This window comes from Achroia grisella, unplaced genomic scaffold (assembly GCF_030625045.1).
Source record: "Achroia grisella isolate CSIRO2021 unplaced genomic scaffold, CSIRO_AGI_Agris_v1 utg558, whole genome shotgun sequence".
Lineage (NCBI taxonomy): Eukaryota > Metazoa > Arthropoda > Insecta > Lepidoptera > Pyralidae > Achroia > Achroia grisella.
Genome location: NW_026712938.1, coordinates 187,385 through 215,120, shown reverse-complemented (window position 1 = coordinate 215,120; position 27,736 = coordinate 187,385). Strand labels below are relative to the sequence as shown.

The following is a 27,736-nucleotide window of genomic DNA, read 5'->3' as shown; positions in this document are numbered from 1 at the left end:
TTTTACAACATAAATTATATTTAAAAAAATATTATAGTTAGTTTTTATAGCTATTCCTTAATTTTAGTCGGTTAGTATATCTGAATTTATCTACCTGTAGAACATAACACTAATATGGACTGATTCGATTTATGAAATGGATAATATAAAATTACATCCTTTCTTTTTTATTTAATATCGTTCAATATTAGCATTTTCAAGAATAATTAAGAAAATTATTCTTTTTGTGTTATAAAAGGGTCATATAAAAAATTACAATATGACCTATCTAACTACCTATCGACTTGAATTGAAATAATAATCGGTAAGACCTTCTAGGATAATATTAACATGACAGCAGTGTAATAAAATAAAATAGTTTACGTTGGAGAAGGGCGAGCGATATCGTAACTGTAGCCAACGATAGCAGTCGGCCGCCGCAACCTTGCAGAGTTTGTTGCTCCGGCGAATGCGAGGGGAGAAGGGGGCGGTATAACCTCCACTGACACGCTCTAACTAAACTGCAGTACCACAGAACATAAAACATCAGTAGCCCATTGTCCTCAATAATATCAAATCCAAACGTAGATAGATTTAAAAATCCCAACTCACATAAGAGACAATATGATAGTGCTTGCTATGAAAGAGAGTTCCAATATCATTCAGAAATGAAGTATATTGTACTGTGCGATATTCTTCTTGTGTTCTTTAAATACAGTTTTATTTTAGATTCACGATCTCTTTTGTTATTTTTGCATTTACTTATATTTCACAAAAATGTTAAATTTAAAATTATTGTTGAACTACTGATTAATATTCTCTATGTTCATTATATACCTATAGGTAAAATCCTACTTGCTCTAGGTTACTCTAACATTATTTTATACCTATATAAAAAGAAATAAATACGTTTTATCTCATCTATTACAAACATAAGCATTTTAATAGGTGTAACTGTATGTAGTTGCGACTGTATTTCATAGTTTTCTAATAGTATTTTGTCACCTAATAGTACTTTTCATGAAATTAAAAATAAGTAACTTCTTTACTAATAAATAACTTGCTCTTTTTCGTCAGTGATTAAAATAATATATACTTTGAAAGCAAGAGAACCTATATTGTTTTCCGGCGCGTACCGTAATGTGTCATATAAATAAATTACACACCTGTAGCGCCACTAACGGGGAATAATGAAACTATTTTATATTATGACCTTATAATATATGTGCTTAGACAATTTATAGTTTATTTATATTGTAAAATAGTTTGTAATCACAGATTTGATCAAACCATATCTGTTATGCTTGAATAAAAATATTTAATACAATAACAGTACCTCACGAATTAGTTAACTGCTATATGAGGTAATTATGCGATTAGGTCAAATTCCTATGTACGTACCATTTTGAACTGTAGTTTGTCGATACAACTTTCAAACTATATATAGGAGTTGTACATGTAATGAGGTACGCAGGTAGCGACAGCAGTTTGACGTCAAATAATTTTGTCCTTGCATGTAAAATGCGTGCTTTTATATGCAAATAACGCGATAAATACCTGCCGGTTCGAAAACGTAATTAGATAATTATTTAATCATCATACAAATTATCGTTTGTACTTCATGAAGTTTATTGTCCTAAATACAGGTTGTTTACTCCGCATGTTGCATCGCTCGTGAATAATGCCACGCGATTAATTAATAGTACATGATGTTCTTCTGAAACATCTTCATAAGAGCTGAAATTTGAATAACAAGTCGTTCTAACAACAAATAATTTTATAACTGACTTTGTAAACACAGAGGACATTTTAATCCGGATAAAAGTAATTCTAGTTTAATTCAACTATCGCGTAAGCTTAACCGAAATGTCAAATTTCATGACGGTTGGTTGATCCTTTAGGACGTTAATGTATCATAACAAACGAAGAAACTTTCAACTTTATAGTATTTTGTGTTAATAGCAGGTGTCATTTACCTGTTAAGAATTTACTTATGCCAATTGGGGTAGTCTGAGTTATTATCATCTGTCGACGACGTACTGAACGCAGCACTTTACATGACCAAATTTTGCGTTGTATATTTGAATTTAACGTCTTTGTGTGATTTAGTTTAGTTGTTTGTTAACAATATTTCCAACACTGGAGAGTGGATATAAAGATTTTTGGTGTCGGCAAGATTCCAATTTATAACCACCATCTAAAATGTATGTAGAAAAGTCACGATGCTCTGAAAATAAATGAAATAAATAATTGGAATGACGATGGTTTTAAATATTACACCTCCCTGTCCCTTGATACATTCATTTATTTATAAAAATAACTGAGTATAAGGAAAACTTTTCAGCTAAAATTACATCTATAATTAAACGTTTACCCGCAGAGAGTCTGTTACCAATAGGGCTGCTCTACTTTTAAACAAATCGGTTAGCTTTAGTGAAGATTAATCCACCGTCCCTCTGAGCTGATGCCTGCGGCTACAGCTGTTTACGCATCCGACACCCGCGTGACCTATATAATAACGACACAATAGAATTATTCATGAATCCTGTCACTTTGGTTTTATTGCAGAATGAATAATGTTATTACTATACTATGCTATAAAATTCCACTGACATCCCACTATAGCGCGCGGGTATAACCCCATAAGATTGAGCCTTACTTAGCCGACCTTAACCTACTATTAGTACATTGGCCAAACGACTTAGTACAGTATATAGTGGTAATATATCTAGTTTTCCTTCTATATAACCGACAAACATGCGTTGTTGCTCTGGGCAGTTTTAACGACATCCTGGCCAAGAAAATCAGTGACAAAATGTGTATTCCTAATCCTGGACTACACAGAAATAAAATAATTAATGCTTTCTGCATGCAATATTTTGATTCCTCGGGTATTGTTAAATTGTTAATGGATTTGCTTGAACAGAAACTTTACTTACCCGCGATTGAAAGGTGACGTAATAATGTATTGAAATCAGTGTGAGTTACACAACACTGAATATTTTCTAATTCTATTTTTGAACGAGTGTTTGTGATGCGCAAATCGTGTGCAACAGTCTCCCGGTGACCCACATGCGCATACCTTTATGTACTCCAACGTGGATGAAAACAATGTACGTACATTCGTTTTTTGTTTATGCGTCTGCATTTTTTTCGATATCAACATCGTATAAGCATTAATTGTAATTGTTTACTCGTAAGTGTAAAAAAGTACTCTTAATTCTAATCACACCAACTTGTTAATTAAACTTTACCAAAAGTGAACCAGTTGATTTTGATTATAATATTTTTTTATCAATAGATTTTTACAAGGAGCGACTTTTTATTATAAAATAATAAAAACAGCAATGAATGTTATGCTTTATGTAAAATAGCTATTGGTATATTTATTTAATCAAAACCAATTAATATTATGGTCGCTCTCAAAAAGATGGCTTTCAGCAATGAGGCCGCCTCAATGTAATTAATTATACATGTGTAACTAAACGTATTATTTGTGTCTTTTCTCTCCATAGTCCAAACAACGTATACTCTATATATTTATTCCACAAATCACAACAACAGTAAAATAAAAAAGTTATAGCAAATAAGTTTCTATGGTACGCTATACAACTAGAATAAGAAACTCCAAGAAAGCTACACATTTCATATTGTTGCTAAATTATACTACACATCTATTGAACGACTTCATTTCAACGATTTAAAAAGAGAGAGTTCTTAATTCTGGAGTGTTTTTCTTTTTATATATAACTTTTGGGTTTTACTGTTAGTTGCATAAAGTTATGCCAACATTATTAGTATAAATAAAATATTATGTATATATACGTACATTTAACATATTCCAAACATGTCGAAGAAGTATGTGTGTATAATTTCTTTAATTTCATTTTATTTGTTTAAGCTTTTATATTTGCAGTGGTGACTAAAAACGAGAAATTGTAACAAGCATTAAATACTTTCCCAACCCATCATTTGGACTGTAAACAATTTGCGCTTCAGTGCGCTGTTTATACACCCTACTTGTTACAAGGTTGAACCGAACCCCAATGTCCTTGACTCGCCACTGGCTTTTCGTAACTCTCTCTTTAAATTTATTTCATAAAATTTTAAATAAAACTTAAATATTTGCGTGTACCGATAAAAAAAGTGACCGTTAAGTCCTGCAGCAGTATTACGTTGTTTAAAGTTTTGATGACTTTGTGACTAATTATATTATTGTATTATTTATTAGTTCGTGCTAAGAATAATTATATATTGAAATAATTAATATAATTTATACTATATATACATATATGTATATAAAAATAAATACCTATTTCTAAGAAAAATACATAGAATTAATGTTTATTTATAATACATAACTTAATTGTACTACTAAGAACCTAAAATTAAAAAGCTTAAAAATATGATACAATAACAAAAATATATTATTAAATTATTTATTAATATTGATTGACTGTGCTCATATAGTATAAACATCTATACAAAAATAACTCAGATTAGGTATTTACAGAATTCAGCGTGATTGTAACATCACCAAAACCATAAATGACTAAATTTGTTAAAAAATATATTATTATAAGTCCACACTTTTCAATTTTTGATATAATGGTGTCATCATAAGACTGTTAACCCTCCATCGCATGAAGTAGTTTAGAATGTGGAGTTCTCTTGTAATAAAATTTAACTTCTGTAATAATAAATAAAAATAAAAGAAGTGCGTTTAGAAATATACCAATAATAACGGCCAAGAAGCCAGAATTAGACGAAAAACGTGTATCAAGAATCTCATGAAATCTATTTTTTTTCTATCACTCATACAAAGCTATTGCATATTATAAAAAACTAGTAATTAACTGACTAAAGATAGTATATATCGACATTGATATTATTTGGATATGGATTTTTTTGTGATTTTTAAAACGTTAAGCTACATTACATAGTGTACATATGACCCCTCCCTAACGTTTTAAATATATTCTATAGCCTATATCCATCAGGGATAATGTAGGATTGTAATGGTAAAACAATTTTTCAAATCGGACCAATAGTTTAGGAACCCATTCAGTGCAAACAAACAATAATTTTTTTTCTCGTACGATAGAAATATATCAAAAATGTATATATTATATATTAAGTTCAAACAGAATTGTTTTTCCTGTATTTGTAAAATCTACAGTAAATTAAAACCCATCGTATATATTTAAGAATAAACAAAACACATTGAAATCGATTGATTCATATTAAAAATCGCAAAATACAACAAACAGTTTGAAAGTAGCTCGAACTAAATATAATCTAAATAATAATGTAAATGTACAAAATATCCTTTGTTTAGCATATATGTAGATACAAAAGTAAGGTATTACGTTAATCCAGTTGGATATAAAGTTGTCTTGTACTCGTAATTATACCGGTACACTGGTAACATTGTGTTGCTGGCTTTTGTAATTGTCATTACCTATATGAGAATGAGTTTCAAACAGCGCAATTGGACCTAGCGAGGGCGATAATTGCGAAGGTCGTGGCGCAGCTGGATCCAGAATCACACGCCCAACTCCTCCATGTGATATCAATAGTTAGGTAGCTTATGACGATATACAAACTACGCCGTGCAAGCGAAATTATTAAGTAACATTTGAATAATAAAGTACAGTTTAGAATGTACGTTGCTTCGGTCGGTGGCCTTACCTCATTTGAGTTCATGCACCCGCGCAAAACTGGGGCACGTACCGCGTGCTCCCCCCTCCACCCGAGCCCGCTGCCTCCCGTGGTCGTCCCGTTACCTACCACTGGGTTTCATTGAAATTATATCCATTACCTACTTCTTTTTGAAATAATATCTAAATGTATTGAATACAACACAAGCAACAGCCGCACCTTATGATAAGATTGGTCGCAGATTTGGGTTTCGTATTGAAGCCAATGTGTAGTTTTGAAATATGTATATATTTCCCGAGTTAGTATGCAAAATAATAAACATGTTTTGCATACCTTCATCTACTTATAACCGAACTATCTGATTTATTCATAGCTAATATTGTTTGATCAATATTGTTTCATTCCAGCAATCATTTTAATATTGCAAAAGGGCGCTTGTCGCGAATTTTTTGTATTTATAAAAAATAGTAATGTCAAAATATTTACTTTGTTATCTAAGTTTTAGAAGCATGGAAAATAAATGGAACGCTAAATTTCGAAGGTGATGTGGTTTCTAAGTACAATACGACGAAAATTAAAAACAAATCCAAAATTAAAACCAGAACAAAAACGTTAAAATACACATAGTTTTTTATGCTTAATGTTATACAATTAGTTTAAGAACACGGACGCCCTCAAAACAAGTGTAGATTCGGAGAAACCTTAGCGGATGGCAACCCTGCTCATAGATGCTAAAATTATGTGGACGTAAATATGACGAAGCTATTACTGGAGGTAGGGGAAATGCTGTCACCACATAGTCGACGACTGAACCAGTATTGCGCTGTCGAGAGTTGCGCAAGCGCACCGCGAGAAAGTGCGAGTAAAAGTTGACGCAACCCGTGCGTCACACCACTCGCCGCAGCCTCGCCACGTCACACATGCTCATCCTGTATATCAATGTGTGTAAACATATGCGTCTACTGTACGATATGTCTTTAGTACGTGACACGCACTGACGACACTCGATTGCAATCCAATATGTTATACAATGATTCTATTCTAATAATGAACATTACGAAGACGTTACGGCATGAATAGGACGTATCTAGGGTACCTTTTATAACATTTGAATTTCATTTTTCTTAATGAGGCATTAATTAAGCAATGTTAGCATGTCCTTTTACTGTAATTAATCGATTAAAAATAAGAAAAACGAAATAATAACTCATAATCAATACCACAATGCATATTCAATTAAAATTTAAGCGTTATTCTAGCTGCTTGTTCATTTTATGCACCATTATTTCGACAAAAGACATGCTAAGATTGTTTAGTACACACGATATTGAGATTAATGATAGTTTAACTAAACGAGCAGTTTTATAAATAGATGTCATAACAACAGTTCACTAATAAAAATATAATTTTTTATCACGTATTATACAGCTCTTACAGGGAAAAAAATAGGAAATAGTTCATTACATTCTAAATAATTGAAAAAAATACTAATGTATTATTACAAATACAAATATCGTGCGATGTATGTAATCGAAACTTTTTTACCTAATTCATTATACACATATTAGATATGCATATATACTACGTACATGCAATAGGAGGAAAAAGTATCAAAAGTATTTTCAACACACTTTATGATATTGTTTCTAGTTAAATCCTAATTCACTGAAAATTCTCTTACAAAATTACATAAAAGAAGTAGGTCTCTATAATATCTAATTTTTAGAAAATTTTACTTGGAGGGTTGTTAGAAAACCGGTGAACGCGGCCCAGGGAGCGGGGAGAGAGGGGAGAGGCCTGTGGCGACAGAAATAGGGCGCGGAGGACAGAGCAAGGCTGCCCCGATTGCGGGCCGTCGACCCGCGCAAGTACTTGCCTACGATAGCGGCGCGCTTGTGTGTGTAAAACTCCGTAGACTGTGTAGCAGTTACTACGGTGTAGGTACTACGAGAAAATTATGCACTCTGACGTACTCGTAGCAGTTAGCACTCGCTACGATAAAAAAGCATTCGTTTTAGATCATTCGCGGTCTATTTTTTGTTCCTGCATTTTAATTAAAAACACATTTTAATTATGTTAAGCATAATTAATTTTATACAGGCTGTAATTTTCAATATGTGCGCTACACAAATTTATTTGATTCTTATTATGAAGTTTGATAACTTGAAAACTCAAAATCAAAATCTGTTGATTCATGCACATCGATTATTTTATCCATTCATATCGATCGATCATGGATTATTTTACAAAATTATAAAATAATCCATAATCGATCTATATAAGTTATATTATTACTATCCCTACCGTCCAGTTCTGTTAACTTCTTCAGTTAAGAAAAACTGGCAAAAAACTCAAATGAGACTTTTGTTATTATATTTTTCTTTATGTATTTTATTATAATGTCTCATACTGGATAGATATAACTAAATGTCTTCGTATTAACTAAATATAGTAACCGCAGCCTACATTAATTCTGCTTGAACAGTAATATACGGACCAATTGAATAATTATATTACATCATTCATTCAATAGTAGCCTCAAAGATTCAAGGACTTAAGTTTTATGCTTCTACTGTTATTTCATTGATATTTAACCTTTTTTAATTGTTTAACTCTGTCGGCATTTCAGTATATAATTAATTATTTTGCAAACTCAAAGCTTGTCTTTTAAGTTGTTATAAATATTATAATTTATTATTATTATTTACTTCTTGAAAAAATCTGTAAAAGAAATAATTTCACGATTATTTACAAATAAATTAATAGCGCCATCTATCGCAGAATAGTTGAGTTTTAGAGTATCGAGAGTTGCCGCGCACGGCGTTCACTTCGGCCCGCTTTTCCCTACGCGATAAGGGCACGAGTTCGTTGCCCCGATAGAAGCTGACCTCAAAAACGAGGACACTGCAAAATTAGGACGATGACAACGTAATGACTCGAACGCCAGCTCAATGCAAACGAATTTCAACTTAAATCTGGTGGGTTATGAAACACTCCTAGCAAACGCAGATTTGACTACACGTATGTGATCAATTAGGCGAATATGCTGAGTCCGACAGAAGTGAACTGGTTTGCAGTGTTACACTGCTATGCATGATAATATTAAAATATTTAGTCTAGACTTTTGAAATATACAATACTCTTATAATTATCTGACGTGGTAACAACGGAAAAGTGGAATATGGTTATTGGTACCAGATATCTTATCTACTGTTTTGTACATTTTTTTTATATCTTACCTAGGTCTGTCACTTTTTTTCAATATTTATAGAAAGTACTGATTCATTAAGTGGACACTATGACTAATATCCATTTATAATCTTTAATAGCGTAAATACTAAAATGTTTTTTTGGTATATGGGAAAATTGTAGGTAATTGAACGTTAGTAATTTCTTCATGAATATGTGTATTTTATTGAATGTAACTTAACGTACCAATAGGTAAGAAATGTCAGAATTGCAGAAATTGTACAATAGTAATAATATCGTATTTTTGTTATTATATATGAATTAAAATAATATATCGATCTATGTATAATTTGTTAGTTTTGTTCCAAATAAAATTTTATATAAAATATTGTAAAATAGTTATGGATAGAGTGAGTGAACTGACGACGGCGACGTAAGAGTTGAGAGCTCAGACAATTTATTATATAACATATAAGAACAAATAAAGGGTTAAATATAATTGGAGGTATGTAATATTATATTATCTGTGAGTATTGGAATAAACAGACTATAAACACTATAAACACACATATAATAAAAGAAATATGCAAAAATTGTACTTGACTGAGTCTGTCGTCTCTGTATCAAATGCCTAAGCTTTACTTATAATAAAATTGAAAAATGACGACTATGCGATTACTGTCTGTTTGTTTTCAGTCAATAGTATGATATATAATATTTTATGCAAGAGGTTAATTTTCATAGAACATATTGTTACATATAAGTCGACATATAGATTAAAGAGAAATCAGAAAAATACAAGCAAATGTAATATAATTATTTTTGTCAATATTTTTTAATACGCCGTCTACTATTATTAATATATAATTTATTATTATTATTATTAAAATAATAAAGGATGTTGTATAGATGTATTATTTATTATTGTAGTTTGATTGCCGTTAATAGATCTACGACTATAAATATTTAGGCGCATGAAGTCGGCCATAACAAGTTTCCAAATATAATCATGATGATATTATTTAAAAAAAAACCTAATATTTAATAACTTTTTTAATTACAGCAAAATAAATAAATATTGTGACTGCTGTATTAGCCTGGAATTTGGTCAATAGTTCCATTGTTGGTTACGTTATCACTATAAGAAGCTTTATGTACTATTGGATATCGGTGTCTGATAATAATCTTTTGTTTCAGGTAAGTGCGGTCATTACACCGTTGGATAATCAACGTACGTCATGTATATTATTAAATGTGAGTGCTCTTTTTTGCATTTATTTAACTTTGTACATTGTATCCGTGTCCGTCCCTCTATCTTTTAACTAGACACAGATATAAGCCATACTCAGTATTTAATAATATAATTGGATTGACACACTTATGCATTTATATGCGTGTATGTCTGATTGTTACATTTTCTCTACACACGGTTAAACGGATCTTAATGATATTATTAGTAAATAAGATCATGATGGCGAACATAGGTTGTATTTTGTTGTCTTCTATAATAGTGGAATGGCAAATAAAAGTAGTATTTGACAAGATATTCTTGTCAAAATATAGTTTATATACAAATTACGAATAGAAATAGCGGTAAAAAATTACTGTAATAGGCGTGACGTTAATTTATGAATGAGCCCTTACTTGCATACGAAAAAACTTTTTTCAACGGCTTCTATAATGAGTTGGCCTCATAAGGAGCTTTGCAATAAAACAACACGCAAGTCCAATGATGGACTCGCTTCAATGAAGTATTGATTAATTTTATTAATATCAGCAGCAATATTAATCAGTGTCTAATCATGATGTCTAAAGATCATCATAATGTCATAAAATGCTATTCTATTCTTTAATATATAAGGGCACTAACAAATCACATAATGCCTGCACTATGAAATGCAATGGAAAATATATGTTGGATGCACTGAGTGTTGGATCTGGGAGCCCGGGCTAAAAATACCCGCGGTCGTCGAACTGCAAGTAGGTCGCCCGTCGGTCCCTCCACCACTACCCTCTTAGAATAATGAACGCCGTATACCTACACCTACCTATTCATCTACTTATATTTACTGAGACAATAATAGTACGCGAGTCTGTAGGTACTTTCAGAATATATGCATGAGTATTCAGAAGCTTTTCCATCGCACTTTATGTACTGCACTGGCATAATAGATTTTTTGCAAAATTTCTTTTATTGCATATTTGCAATGTATCATAGGGGTATGCTGCTTGACTTTTATTACTATTTTACGTTTTACCTATTTATACGATTCACATGAAACTATATCTTATTACATTAATGGTTATTTCTATTTATTTTATTATTTATTAAGATATTATTACAGGATATTGTTTGACAATTTATAATATTTAGTATAGAATATCAATAAACACTGCGAGTCTTGCAAGTCTCTTTTTTATGTCATTGGAATGGAGATAAACCTGACGGGCTGATGATGGACGACCTGATGGTAAGCAGTAACCGTCGCCTATATTTATGAACAGCACAATTGAGACCATATTTTCATGTCACCGGTACGTTTTCATATCATATCACTAAGATGTCATATCTCTTATTCTGTAATTTCACTGTCTAATCGTACCCTACAACATTAACACTGCTTACAAAGCAAGCTACTTGGTGGCTGAAATAGGCAAGACTGAGGTACCCACGCAGATTTAATATAGGTACTGAGCGGATTATTGTCAAACAAATGTGCGCACAAATGAAGTTAAAATATTGAAACTTGTGTACAGAAGTTTATTAATCCTTGTCCGAGATGATCTTAGTCGGTTATTTAGTTTCTGACGTCAATGTTGTGCTGATTATGATGAAACTTAAAAATAAGTGGGTCATAGACATTGGATCGATTGAACTGTACAAAACGACTCGTTAATAAGATAGAGATTCGTTGAAGATAAAAAACTCAACCACAATTATTACATTTATTTTTATCCGTTGCGCTTCACACGTCAGTCGCCAATTAGTAAAGCTCGGTTGTAAATATGTACAGTTGGATTTTAAGACGAGTGTTACTTTGCTCTACGCGTAGGTGTAGTAATATTTTCACGTATTTCAGTGTTTATTTCGAACACGGTGACGCAAGATCGTCCATTTCTAGGCCTACACGTATGCAGTTGCTGCAAGTAGTTTCATGATGTTTTCAGTTATTCCCCTATAGATGACATAGTTATGTCGTTCGGTGTGAGCGACGGGGGCTGCGTTGCGGTGCGCGGCGGGTGTCGTAAGGCGCGGGTGCATGGCCGGCCGTCGGCCCCGCGTCGACCCTGACTGACTTATCTTGCAAACGTGCGCCGCGAGCAAATTCGCATTCTAATGTTAGCGAATTCAACAAACCGTGGGCTTATCGTTGCATTACATCGGACATCTCTGAAGCCACCACGCATGTCACAATCATCTGTAATCCTAACTAAAAGAATTGATTTATCCATCCACTGTAACAATATGTTCTGTCTAGAAACTTGAATTTTTTGAAAAAATCTCTTAATTTATTATTAACGTATATCTAAAGTCACTGTTAAGAGTTGGAAGACTAATTAAGTTTACTTTCGCTATTAGTAACGATGTATCTATTATAAATGCTTAGTATGTACTTGCATTGACAGAAACACCACACCTGATCAACTATTTGTAAATGTATTTAAGTGCATCATTCAATCACCAGCCTCAGGGAATTTACTACTTACTTTTATAAAACTAGTGTAGTTCGCCTGCATATAAATTGTAATTGTTGAGCACTTGAAGATATTAGTCATGAAGTCGGTAAAAATTTAAACAGTAGGAACACAAAATGCAGCCTTGAAGATACACATATATATCATGCAATGTCGTATTTTTTACAATACCAATGAGTAAAGTACGACTACAGTAGATTAGCTGATGAAAATATTCCTATATTAAACAAATGTAAAGATAGCAAACACAATAACATATCTAAATAATACTTAGTCGATGGCTCCAGGACAAGAGCTTATTCAGTTCATAATATGTACACTGCACGCAGTAGATATAAGAGCTATCTGTAGAAAAGCAATCTTAAATTTTGTCGTTTGAATAACATTCATATATACTTTTCCATCAATTGTACGTAGCAAAATATATAATAATAATCCATATAAAACTTTGTCTATGTTTTCGCTGTATAGATATATAAATGATATTAATCAAATGCATCTTGTGCTCGTAATATTATTAATCAATTGTGTGCGTGTCATTGATCGTGGTAAAATGCAGTTGTCCTTTTTGCATGACAACCTTCATACTCCCTGGCATTTAATGGATACTCTGTATAATAATTGAAAGTAAAACCGTTTGAGCCATTCACAGCTTTGCAACGACATTCATTATATTCCTAAAACCGCGACTTTGTCCGCTTGAACAATTTATTATTGTCACAAATTGGTTTAACTTGGATGTTATTTCATACAGTCATAATTATTTCAATTTTGTTTCACATAATAACCATCTTGATAACAATAAATAATATGCCTACTTTTCTTCTTTTTTTGATAATAGTTAATACATATTTATTTTACTATTTGAATTACCTACTGTCGACTATTTGTGCATATTACAAATCAGATAAGAGAGAGATAGAAATTTATTTTTATAAACGTTAGGCCCTTAGTCTACTAAAATTTTGTAAAATCTTGTTCATTTTATCTTCGAGCGATGTGTCACGCAATCCTATTGTCTAATTCCAAAGGTTTACAATGTTTCATTTTAGATTATTTTTACTGCATAATGTCCTAGTACTAGATTTTTATTTATAGACTTTCAGAAATGGAAAATGAGTGCACATGTATATAATTATGAGCTCTTACCCTGAGCGCTAAGTGACATAGATTATTAACATGCATACAACTTAACCCTTACAATTTTCACATTGAAAGCATTATTCGAATAATGCTTTCAATGTAAAATTTTTAAAACAATGAATGATTTTTCCTATGCACGTTTTAAAGTAACTTCTTTTTTATCTAACTTTTTTGTCTACATTTATTGTAGATAAAAAAGTAAGTCTTAAGAAAGACCACATAACGTATTGTTTGTAATACCAGTATCTCTGCTTTTATAAATGAACGTACATAATTAATCTATCTAACCATATTGCTTGATTATTGACTTGATTTTGACATGAAATATTTTACACACCATTCTCTAACAACAGCGCTGATAGTTATTGTAACTCCGATTGTAGGCTATTTATTTCACCTTGATGTAATGAGGTGCAGGCATAGGCTGGTGTGCAGTAAGAGGCAGCCTAGGCTGGATCTCAACGGCAGAGTGGCAGGGAGCGGTCGCGGCCGAGTCGGACTTCGTTAATACATTCGGCCTAGTCAGCGTTCGTTGCCCCGTAGTACTCGAGGTCGCTGCATAACGCGGCGAGCGACGGTGACGAGCCGAGCTCGGCCGATTACCAGCGGAAATTACCGATTGGATTTATGGCGGGAATTATAACTCAGAGATAAAGAGCGTAATACGACACCGAAATTTTATTTACAGTTAATCATATCGTAATGATTAACTGTAAATAAAATTTCAGTAATGAAAAAATACATAAAATGTACAAAACATTATGATACTTAAGGTAAATGCTATTAATTTCACATTTAAATGTATTCAATGTTGTACTATTTTATTTGCGTAGTTATAGATAACTTCTATATTGTGCAGACTACTTCTGCGTATCGTTATTTATAATAAAAGTCATAATTATGAGTTCTTATTCTTATTCTTATAGTAGAAAGAAAATTGTAATAGGGCTTATTCAAATTACTATACATAATACGCATAAAAGAGCAAAAGTGACCAATCGTTGCATAATCTGTAAGTGTATAACAGATGAGAAAGCAGTGTGACACTTTAACCCAGTGCTGGAGATTCCGGAGTCAGCTGTAGCCAGTCCAACGCACCCGTTTTGCACTCATTAGTATGGAGACAGCGAGGTTCACCACTTTCACTCTCATCAATAACAAGTATTACGCAAGCTGCCGTCACCGACAACTCTCTACTTGCTACTATCTCCACCTTGCGCGCTCCCACCAGCGAACTAGCGGTATTTTGAAAAGAACATAATTCTCGCAATAATGGTGCAACTCCGAGACAACGTAAGACGCATCCTCGAGCCTAATGATAGTCTCTGCAGAAATGAAAGTGAATAGTGTTTCGGTTAGTTTATAGTGGGTCAGCGGAGTAGGGCACCGGGGGTCGACGCCCGCGCAGCCTCGCTAGGTGAAAGTGGCCCTCCTCGTCCCCGCGCCCTCCCATTCCTCCAATGGCGGTAAGGCGCCTCGACTTACCTGCGCACGCGCCGGCTTTTTGCAACTTGGCCATGGAACCTATTACGATAACTGCGAAACCACACTCCAGCAGCAAATGTAAATGCATGGCCTTTATTCGTTCAATCACACGACATACTTAATATACCAACCAATCAATAACATATTAACTATTTATACAATATAATCTCATTTCATAAAAAAAATATAATTTTATATGTACTCTTTGATAATATTACTATGTAATATTATCTTATCTGTACTATTGCTATATCTGAGAGCTTTACTATCATATTAAAGCTCTCATAACTCAAATATTTAAAGTTGCTTCCTAGCTAACACCTACAGTACCTGGTCCGACACCTTAAGAGCAATTATTATAGGTACCCAATTCTATGCAAATGATAAAAACAAAATGAAAACAGTACCTTGAAAAACGTGTAACTGACAATTACTGTATCACGAACCCATAGCCCATTTTTTGTTCTGGAAACTGTTTAAGTGTTACGTCTAGTCAAACAATTGTATTTATTCTTTTAGCCTTTGAATGCCTTAGATAAATGCTATTAGCTTATCCATTCAAAAATAGGTCCGTAATTTTCCCTAATATGACGTCAATGAGTACAGCTTAGTGCTACGGTTTCGTGCAAGTTACGTGTTCATTGTTAAACTGCAAAGAAGAACGAATTAACTGAACGATACGCGAAACTGTTTACGTAATAAGTAGACAGTAACAAGTGATTGACTAGACTCATCTTACGTAAATGTAACGTACTTGCCTACATAGCAAGTATCCCTTATGTAATATTTTAAGGATATAACTTATAATCATTGTGTATTCCTGATTTTTTAAAGTTTTAGACATTTTATTCATTTCAGATATACCAATAATACTAACTCAGATGTCTATCATATCCTATATATAATATTGTGTACTATATAGGATAAGACGTCATGGCTAACAATTGTTAAGAATTGCAAGTCGCAAGGTTATTCGTTGGTATAGTGTCTTATTTGTTTCTGTTCAGAAAGTATGTAGGTCAGTTATACATTAGAATATGAAGTTTATTAAAAAAACTAATTACATTAGCAATGACATAATGACCTACAAACTCTGTCGGCATTTTCAGATTAAATATTTCTGGCAATTCGAAATAACTTCAACCTTTTACGCTCCAACTTAGACTGCAACTGATGTTTAAAATTAGTTCCATTAGTTTTTATAAAGATTTCAATATTGAAACGATGTTATACCCTGCCTCAAGGTGCTATGTGTGTCATGTTCACTTTAAATTATATATATATTTAACTATTAAGGACATTTAAGTTTGATCCGTCTTTGATTATTGGTAGATACTTGTTAGAACTTTGAATCCAACTTATATACTTATGCAGAAAGCACATTAACTTATTCCGCAAATGTAGAAATCTATGTAGATAATATGTGCGTCATAAAATATATCAAATTATTGAAACTCGATTGGTTACAAAAAGCAAGGCAAGTATATGTCGTTCCCAACGTTCTAGAATTACTCATAAATTAACAAAGAATAATTATGCAGTTACGTCGTCAGCGATTAGGTAACTAAAACCATCTGGCGTTAAAAATGAATTGATTCATTTCGTATACAATAATAGTTGGATTTGTTTAACACGGAATTGGGTTATGGAGTGTAAGCGATTGTAGTTTAGATGAGTGAAGTGAATAAAGGCTTAATAAGTGATCCGAGGCTAGCCCGAGCCCAGTTGCGACAGCATGAACAAAGAAAGCGGCAGCGGACCGGCCTTGCAAAGTTCATCGACCGACTTTTGCAGGTCGCAAGGTTTCGCCAATCGGGCTTCTTGTAGCTCCAGGATATTGCCAATTCAGCGCGATCAAGGCTGCGCTGCGCTGCCAATTGCCACTACGAACCTCTTACTTTTAGTTTCATTGTGGAAAACATACCAGGTCCCGGGATATCATTAATTGTTTGCTGACTATAACATAAACTAGTCATCTTTATCATTAAAACCGTATTTCCAATCAATTAATATATTGAAGACAACTCCGAAGCATATTAATTTTATAAACTTGACTTGGCTTTAAATCAAAAATGTAAATCATAACCCTCATGGTGTGATTTTATCCGGTAATTCTAATTTACCAATTTTTAGATACTGTTGCCACTTTTATAGTGACAACAAGTCTTTTTTTCCCTAAGTTTATAATCTTTCAATCTTATAACAAAAATCATTTCGTTTTTTTATTATTTACATTTTTACATTCATACCTACTTATATTCAATTTCCAATAACTACACTGTGTTTTCACTATGTTTGTTATGATTTATTCTTTTTATTTAGGTATATGTTATTGATTTAACTATATGTATTTTATACTTAAAAGCAGCCCAGAAGCCAGCTTCAACAAAAGTACGACTGCGGTCTACACTATATCCTAGGAATTTTTAAAAATATATACTACAAATATTGGACATGCCAAGGACTATCTCCACACATTACCTTAAATGTAAAACATTTTAATGTTTTAAATTCAAACACGTATCACGTATAGTATGTATTAAATATTCTGAAACATTCTGAGCTTTATTTCTACAGAAATATAAATTCATAAAATCGCTGTAATAATGTACAAAGGTTTGTTTCAAATATTTATTGACGAGCGTTCCTATTTCATTTTCACGGCTATTTCATAACAATGAAAAACGACTATATTTATAGTCAGGCGATATAATGAAGGCCGTCCATGTAATACACGTACAAGTGTTCATACATAGTTAAAACGATAAGATTTATTGCCAACGGTAAATCAGGGTCACTGGCTACTCAGATACTACCGTCAGCATTCACCTTGCATGAAAGAACTGAATAAGCAATGGTCGCCGCACATGGTTTTCAGCATAGAGTACGTCCCTATATAAAAACATTATAAAACCTGACATGATAAGTATTTATTTATTGTGCTTTAATTTGACCAAGGCCCGTTTCTTCGTGTGCTAGTCGTAACACCTTAAGGCACTATCTATAAGAACCAGATTCAAATTTTATGAGAGTATTATGAATGTTGGTATGTGTGTAGATTGTGGTAACTACCGAGGTTTTCTCACGAGACTACAGCATGGGGTTTTTCAATAAGAGTATATTAAGGTTTCTTGAGGGTCGGCAACGAGGACGTGACACCCATGGTGTCTCAGATGTCCATAGGCTACGGTAACCGTTTACTATCAGATGGGCTTATGCTTGTTTGCTAACATCTTAGTATAAAGAAATGTAAGTTCTGGACAAATTTTACCTGAGACGAGACTAAATATATCTAGATTGATTTTTTAAATAATTTAACTCCATTTTATACCATACAACCAATTTTTTTTGTATAAATAATAAATAAATGACTAAATGTAAACAAATACGTGACATTTAAAAAGTAGAACGCTATCCAAAAGTATATAATCATGGTCTGTTGTTCTTGACCTACTTATGAAAGGAACCCTCAGTATTTCAGAGTTTTGTTGCTTTGCTTTCTTTCAGTTCCTCATACCAAAATTTTAACGTCGTATTTTTAGAAACGGATCTGTCCTTAATAAGAGAAAGTTAAACTTTTGGCTCTGAAAGGATTTTTAGTAATAGGGAATAATAACCTTTTTTAGTTTAGCTTTGTTAGCAATGTACCATGTCAGGTTGACTTCCTCACCATCCCTCCAGGAAATTATCGTGGTTCATTCCTGGTGCCAAGATAGGCTAATTGATCTGATTTTGTCTTCATTGTATCATTCACCACTGGTGCCCATTACCGTATTGCGTCAACGCAGATGGGTGTAAAATTTTATTTTCAACTATAATAAAGCCTAATGATCACATATTACCAGATTGTTAGAATCGACAAAAGATTATGTTAAATTTTTCCTTATCTTATACTGATTGGTATCAGTATAAGATAAGGAAAAAATTATTATTTATCCTATATATAGGATATATATTATTTATCCTTCTGGATTCCAGGCCTTCGTACAAATATAATATTCCACTGGATAGATGAAGTTCTTTGTTCTCAGGTCCGCTTACATAACCTAGGGATAAAAAAGATCGGTGCAACTGTGTATTCTTGCTTCGTCCCAGCAGGGCGAAAAGAATATTGTGCTTCGACCATAAGATATATTATTACGATAAAAACAAAGAGTGGAGTACGCCGGCGCCCTCGTTCTGTACTGACATACATACATACATTTAAGCCTACATCCATACAAACCCACGGAGTTACGTTCCGAAAACCTAGATGTCGAACGGCAACACGGTTAGCTTTATCTGAACCGATCAGATTAGTCACTTAATCGCATGCCGACACAGCAAATCGTTTAGGAGTGGACTACCGTATACGGAATTCAATATTGCAATGGAATTAACGTTCATTACGGTTTCATTTAATTTAAACAGTTTTGTTCTACAACTCTACTATCAAACCAATCACAGGCGGAGATTTATACAGATAGTGTAACTATTGTATATTCACTTGGCCTTGTCTGTTAGCTAAGCTCGTATGGTAGTACCTGGAATAATATTAAATTAAATTTGGACTTATGTCATTAACAACAAAAAAAAATGTCTCATCGACATTCATAATGTACCGAATAATTTTTTTTTTTATAGTTTTATGTTATCTGTGGTTTGTGTGATCTGTCTTCTTTTTATGTACTCATATATCATATATATACTTTTACAAAAAATATTGACTATTTCTAACAGGGTTTCTCTGCCTAGTTTGGAATTGTCGCTGTATGAGTCTGTTTGATATATCAGTTATTTCTTTATTTGTATATATTAAATGCAAATAAATATTATAGCTATTATGATATTATTGTAAAAAAATACATGTATGATCGTATTTCGACTCGTGGGTTACGAATGAAAACTTATGCCAAACCTATGAAATCTTTTTACATAGAATCACAGTTTAATTTTTAATTTCCTAATAACGACATTTAACAGAAATTAATTTGCCATAGGTTTATTTTTTAATTGAGTGATCACTCTTGTAAATACTTAGCAAATTTCATTGGATCCAGGGGAGAGGATTATAGGCCGGATCGCAATGTAACTAGTCCTAATAATATTGTATATAGCATAATGTTTAAATATATTTTAAGATTCAATGTGTACATATATATATACCTAAGGTAATATATGCAAATTAAGAGAATAAATGAATTAAAATTAACAAATCTTTAACGGTACCTACGCTTTAATTACGGCACAATCGAATTAATGAATGGGCCATCAACCTCTTTTATCTAGGGCTGTCGCCGTCATTGGACAAACCAGGTCGTAATACCACGAAACGTATACGCATGCAATGATGTAACATTACATCCGTGTCACTAATTCGATTATTGTTGTCTTTCGCATAGCAAGTACGTACTATTTTTATAAATCTCTGAAACAGACGTGGTACTTTCGTTTATCAGTACGCACACTAACAATACTCGTATGTTGACGTTTCTTTTGATGAAGCCTGAATGGTAGAAAACCGGTAAAATCTCAGATGCTAATATTTAGTTGAATAAATCTCACGGTTATTTCTACTTACAGAAAAGGTAATTAAATAGGAATTTCAAATTACCTTTTTTAACTTTATAAGTATATATATTATATTAACTTCGTTTGACGTTCAAATGTAGTTATTATGAGATAAATTGCTGTGATATTTTTTTTATATTATACTTTTTATTTAAAGAAGTATTTTATATTCAAAGAAGAATTTTTATTATGAAAAAGTTATTTATTACTCAGTATACTAACTGATAAAAAATAAATATACGTTATTAACCTTTCATGTACATTGGATTATTATGGTATATTGGATGATTATACCGCATTAATATGGTGCCGACCCTGGGTACAGCAACAACCAGTCCCGTTATTCAAACAAAAGACTGAATATGTAGTTTTTCAAGTCATTTCCTGTGGCACGTGAATGCATATGCATACATACTATTATACGAGTGTATATCAAGAGGAAAGAGGCTCATTTACATTGAATACGGCCCTTGGTGACCTGTTTTTAGGGCAGGCCGATCATCAGTAAACTCTTATAATGTTGTTCTAAACATTATATTCAGTTGTATAAAAAATATTTTTGTATTGTATTTATTTCTATGTATGGTATATTCCTAACAATATATATCTAACATGGGGTAGAGGATTACCGCAGAGTAATAAAATATAAATGTCTCGATCAAAAATACCTAATTGTCTTACATCGGGTACAAATTAAAAAATCAATGCAAAACAGATATCCTTGTGTATAATAGACGTTACCGTCATAATTTGAATATATGTATTTCGGATAAAGTAAGGAAATTTCGTAATCGTAGAAATGAAATTCTAAGTTAACCAAGCTCTACAAACCAGTCACATTCACGAGCTGCGTGCCGATTTGAAAAGTGAGATGTGGTAGTGAAATTACTAGATACGGCATGACAGTTTAATCCTCAGGCATGCAACGCTATTTATGTAGATAAAGTGTTCTCTGTAGTGTCATTCATGTATATAGGTGACAGTTACCACTTTTCATGAAGTGGGCTGTCTGCTTGTTTACCATTGTAGTTGTATAGTATGATGTATTGTACACCTACCCTTAATATTGTATTAAAAATATTGGGTATACAACTTGTAACCAAACATTTTTTAGGAGATTTGCTTTAAATATATATTATATATAAAACCTAAATTATTACGTTCAAATTACAGATTACTCGGATGAGTATATACGTATTTGTGAGTAATCAGCTACCTACTTTCAATTACATTTCTCTACGATCTAAATAACTAAAGTTAAAAAAATACAGCTGATAGTCAATAATATTTTATTTACAATTAAATAAAATATGGGCATGTCAAGTTGCGTTTCCATCGATAGTCGAGAATACGAATACCTCTGACTATCCTATCTACTTGATAACAGTCGTGATGGTTGTTCTTAAGTAAGTATAGGCACATGAACATATGTGCGTTATGCACTTTATGTCACGATTGGTTGTTTTTGATGCACTCGTGACATTTTATTCCACATAGCTTAATTGTTTTATAAACTGATCTGAAATGTCATTAACCTCTGGTGATTACCATATTTCTAAAACGACACTGTGGTTTGTATCTAAGACATTGTAATTAAATTCTAATAATGATATTAATAAATTTATAGACATTAATAATTAAAACAAAATTTATAATGAGTTATCTGTTATGACTAAGTTTTTTAAGCCTTTATAGAAACACAAATAAAATGAATAAGAATAAAATTAGAGATTTTCTATTATTACGATCAACATCTACAATATTTTACTTCGTTTCGTTTCGTTAAATTTATTGTTTCCTTTTTAATTTCAAATTTTATTCATCGCGTTATCCTGTTAAAATTTTTTGTAGGGTATTGAAATTAGACTATGCACTCTTTAATAACATATTATTATACAAACGTTAAGAGAATTTTCACAAGTATTACCTAGTTCATAATAAATGGAAACCATTAAAAATACATATTTAGTATTGTTTTTTTATTATTTATTAACACTTTACATATGTAGTATATATATGATATGTGTAAGTGCATGCAATTTCATGTATGTAATTCAAATAATTATTAAGGTAATCTAAATTTCCTAACAGCTATGTAAATTTACTATATTATTCAACAAAAATAAAAACTGACTTCAATTGTGACATATTCGTCTGACACAAGAATAATCACAATCTGTAATTACAGAACCGATGATGATATCGCGTAACTATTCTTTTTGAAGTCGGTTAAAAATACCTATCCATTTTGTATCTTGCCGTTCGGATTGACGTCTATGCAATTGTTTACGAAAGTAGGGCAGCGAGATGATGTTTTTCATAAACTACATCGCGATCATAATGCAATTAGAAAGCGAGTTGCACAAGTGTTCACTGGTATCAGAAGAAAGCGCGTCCATCACAGGAAAGTTGTATTGCTGGAGGGGACAGGTGGGGTAGGGGGCTTTGGCCTGCGCGCACGCACCAACAAAAGTGGTACACTTTCGATCTCAACTCGCGTCGGTGAGAGTTGTGCGAAAATGAAAGTGGTGGTGTCATTATGATCCACTTTCCACGTTCGGGTCAACAACCCACGGGCCCTGTCTCTAAGCTGCATTAATTAACTGCTTCTGCCGCTTTGCTGTTATGTCAAATTAATAATTAGATATATTTGAATTATACAATTCATTATTTTTAACAGACAACGTTTTGGGTTTTGTTCACATATTTAATGAAGACCCATTAATTATTAAATTCTACGTTTCAAGTAGCAAAATTATTATTGGTATATTAAAATTTCATTCAATACATTTTAACTTATATTTTATACAAATTCTTAATTTCGGAGTTGTGTCTAATTATATAGCATTATAGCCTTAGTTATCACCTTTATTATCGAATTTGAATAGAAGGTCGGATTATTAATTAATTTTGTATCAAATTCAAGGCTTTATTTTAATATAGTAATACATTTGTGTGAAAGATTAACTAATAAGCTTTTGGATGCAAAGCACCAGCGCAGCATGAATGTGGAACGGGTCAAAGCTGTATGAATTCCAGAGGGGGTGGAGCAGGGGTGGTCGACCTGTGATGACGTCAGTGCGACCTGATGCTGCCCGGATCAGCTTAACCCGGACTCTGACCTCTTCCACTTGTGAATATTACATAATACAATATGAATTTTGTATAAGTCTGCATTATTCTGCATAATGCAAAATGTTATCTCGGATTCTCTTGACGTCATAATACTGATGTTATATCTAGATTGTACAAAAAGAGTGATTTTAATTATATCTCTTATATCTAATTATATTATTATCTATTATATTTATACACCGATTTTAGATGATTCACTAGTGGGGGCGATACTGATATTACTTATTAACTTGTATATAGGTTTGTCAAGTTTGAGATATAAGAGATTGCTTTGAGCACCTCGTAAACATATTTAATAAAGTTTGTTAAGGTCGTTTTGTATTTTTAAACACTATAAAGAGTATTATTATTAGATATGAAAATTATTACATTAGTAATTTAGAACTTTTTATTCTTAGATGTAAAGTATAAGAAATAAACTTTCACTGAAACAAAACGTAATAATTTATAACTTTAAATTTTACCTACTAATTACTTGTTCACTTGTAAAGGTCGAGTACCTATATAGACATGTAGTCATTGGTATGTTTTTTTGGCCACTCTATGGTCACTTTTACTAATGCCGCTGTTTATTCCATTAACATTACATCAAAACTTTCTCAAACTCACTCTACGGTCGTTCAACTCGTACTTATTGTTACGTCTTATTCTGTAACATGAATTTTACTGAATACAAACGAAAATTAAACCTACTTTATATACAATATTTCTTAGAGAATTAGAAAGAAAAGTTAATTAATGTTTCATTATTAAACATACTGTATTACTTTTTCTTTACACCAAAATATAGATGTGAAAGTTTATAAACAAAGATATTTTTGATATTTGGATAGTTATTCAATCATAGGAGGCAAAACATTAATGAATTTTAATATTTATTCAGACGACTAATTATATTACTAATTATATATTCATTTAAGAGGTTGAGGCAGCGGCTTATTGTTACTAGTAGTTCCTACTAAATAATTTTTCATTATTTTTTCAATTACAAGCAGATGCCCCAATTATTGGTAAATGGCAGTGATCTATTACATGAACAGAATCACGGTCACAAGTCATCATATGACGTCCGCGTTACCCTCATACGTTGCCATTACGAAGCACTAATATTCTACGTCTCTGTACCCTATAATTTCTACTACTAGCTACTTGATAGATGCAATAAGAGACAGAGGTGTCCACGTAGACGACATTATCAAGTCTACCCAGTCGTAAAATAATTTAAATTCATTTTCATAATAAATTGTTTAATGTACACGAAATACAAAAAATGGAATAAAGTTGTTTGCGTTGATATGAACTTGTGATACAACGGAAGGATGAGCATGTAATCAGGCAAGTAATTGTCATTGTGGAAGGCAAGCGGGTTCTCTGTCCCGACCGTCCACCGATCTGGGCTCGACCATCCGGCAAGATCTTCAAGACCTGAGATGATCCAAAATTGCAAAGAGTGTCGGACAACAACTAAGTAAATAGCCAGGAGAATGACGAATTATAGTTTACCAACAGACCCGGCAACGCATTGCTGTGGCTAAGGTCCTTGAGTAAAATAATATTGCGACTATAAATTGAGATGTAAGCTATCCTATCTTTTCGAGTTGGATCAACTTGCATACATTATGCAAATCAGATTTGCAATCGGTTCGGTAGTTTAGGAGACAATCGCGGATGAACAATGTGACACGTAATTTTTATATATAAAGATTAGTTTTTGATTGTAGGTTTGTTGTTAATTTCAACGATGGTATTATCCAAAGATGGGTAGAGCTAATGGCAGTTAATTTGGCGAATACAGTGAAATGTTAAAAAATATTTGAAGATGTAACATCCAGAATAGAATATCTACACGTGAACAGATTCCTAACGGCATAATTGGTTGCCTTGGCCTATAAACTCGCCTCTCTGTTCACCGAACGATTCGCCAATTCTAGATTTAGGTTTTCAGTTCAGTGGGTTGGGTAGGACGCTTCCGATCTTGTCGCGATCATATCAGTCGATGATTATTACTTGTTTGTGTGTGATATATTGTATTACAAGAGATAATATCTGGGCGACCGAATTCGCACACAATTTATTTATTTTTTATTTCTCAGTAATGTTTTTTATCATTCCATGTAAAAGTATTAACAGAACTTGAATGGTCCATTGTCCATGTGTTTATTATAATTATTATCGAATAGTTCTGCAGAGTAATAAATAAGAAAGTCAGCAATAGAAAAAATATTTTCCTTTCTTTTTTTTATACGCTGATTATGATTATTTTAAGCTGAATTTTTTTCTACCATGATTATACTATTCTATAAAACTTCGATTTATGCGCTTCTCAACTTTTTTATTTCTAATACATATTGCAGATTGTCTATTTATCTGTATTGCTCATGACTTCATTCGAATTACAAGGTTATACCTATTTTATTACAGATCTGTTAACTTTCAGAACAAACATACAAATCAATACATACATATATAACACTTCCCCTCTATATGCAAAATAACTATTCAAAATTTCAATAACATTTTATGAATGATTTATCTATACATTAAAAATAGACAAAAAATATATTTTTTATCTATAAAAAAGATTAGGATGTAAAGAAGTGCCTTTCCATGGAGACAATGAAAAGAGGACGTAACAGGTCACTAACTACGCTGACTAATGACCATAGAGACATGAAGCAATTGAACCTGTCAGATAACGATGCTTACCGGCGAAATGCATGGTGCCTCAAGATTAGGAATGCAGACCCCGCGTAATAGGAAGAGGGTGAAGAAAGACTATTAGGATGTCAGTTAATATCAGTATGTACATTAATTAGTTATTGTAAAGAGTGACAGTACGTTATAGTGCTTAATTCTAATAAAATGCTAACGCGCAAGCGTAGGCGGTGCAAGGTGGCATGTGACAGTTGACGAGGACCACGGATGAGTGTAATGATGAGGATCACCATTAGCGAAATCTAAAATGTTCACTGAATAGATAGATAAATTGTTAGCGTGAACATTATTTTCTTTGGATGTCTTACAAAAAAATAGGGTTTTGTTGACCACATAAATGGAGGAATGTTGATAATTAAAGGTGAAGAATAATTCGAGGTTTTTAATGAGTTCCATCCATTAGAAACGAGAGAAATTTAATCTTTCCTCTTTATGATATTAATTTATATATACAACAATATTAAAAATTAAGCAAAGTTTATACTCAAATGCGAACACTGCAAGTATTGTTTTTTTTCTCTTAATTTACAATAGATCGTTATTAAAGGTTGAAAATTAAACAAAAGAATTATCTATTACAAATACAAGTGGTTGTTACTTTATATTTCTAACTTCTTGCTTATTTTATATTTCAATTCTTCCATATAATGTTTTCAATAACTCCAATTTCATTATGAACTATTTGTAATCTCGCTTTTAACATGAAGTTCATTACCAAAGATGAGCTTTGCATTGATAGAGATTATCTTCGATTTAGGTAGGTAATTGCGGATTCAATTTAAAAATCGGTATGAAAACTTTAAGATTTTAACTCAATTTTAGTTTAACTCCCCGTGTGTAATGGGGTGTCAGGGACGTTGTAAGGGGAGCCCGTAGGGGCGGGCGGCCCGTAGAGGCTTCTACGAGTCGACGGGCGGCGTAGCGAGCTCGCGCCGCGCGCCATTCGCGTTGACGCCGTTGCCGGTCGCAGGCGCCCCTCTCGCGCCGGCCCATGCGTCTACCGTCGTTACCAATACCAGATATGACTGTGACCGAGTGTCCTCACCACCACCACCTGGATCCCTACGAGAATACTGAACCACCGCAACCGCCACCGGCGAATGACTCCGACGTGCTCCTCGGCAGGGTCCTAGCAGGTGAGCTGTCAACAATCAGCTGATTGAAACTGTCATTCAAACCTGTT

At 32.7% G+C, this 27,736-nt stretch overlaps 1 protein-coding gene across 2 annotated transcripts in view; it reads left to right on the top strand.

Moving 5' to 3' along the window:
• LOC131848521 (ecdysone-inducible protein E75) overlaps positions 1-27,736 on the top strand; it is a 116,151-nt gene that overhangs the window by 34,865 nt on the left and 53,550 nt on the right. Inside the window, exon 1 of one of the 2 annotated variants that reach the window (XM_059198414.1) lies at positions 27,506-27,689. The exons of the other annotated variant lie outside the window; for it this stretch is intronic. Coding sequence (XP_059054397.1) covers positions 27,545-27,689 — 145 coding nt within the window. The 5' untranslated portion in view covers positions 27,506-27,544. Of the gene's footprint in view, positions 1-27,505; positions 27,690-27,736 lie in introns of those variants that run through there. 2 annotated transcript variants of the gene reach the window in all.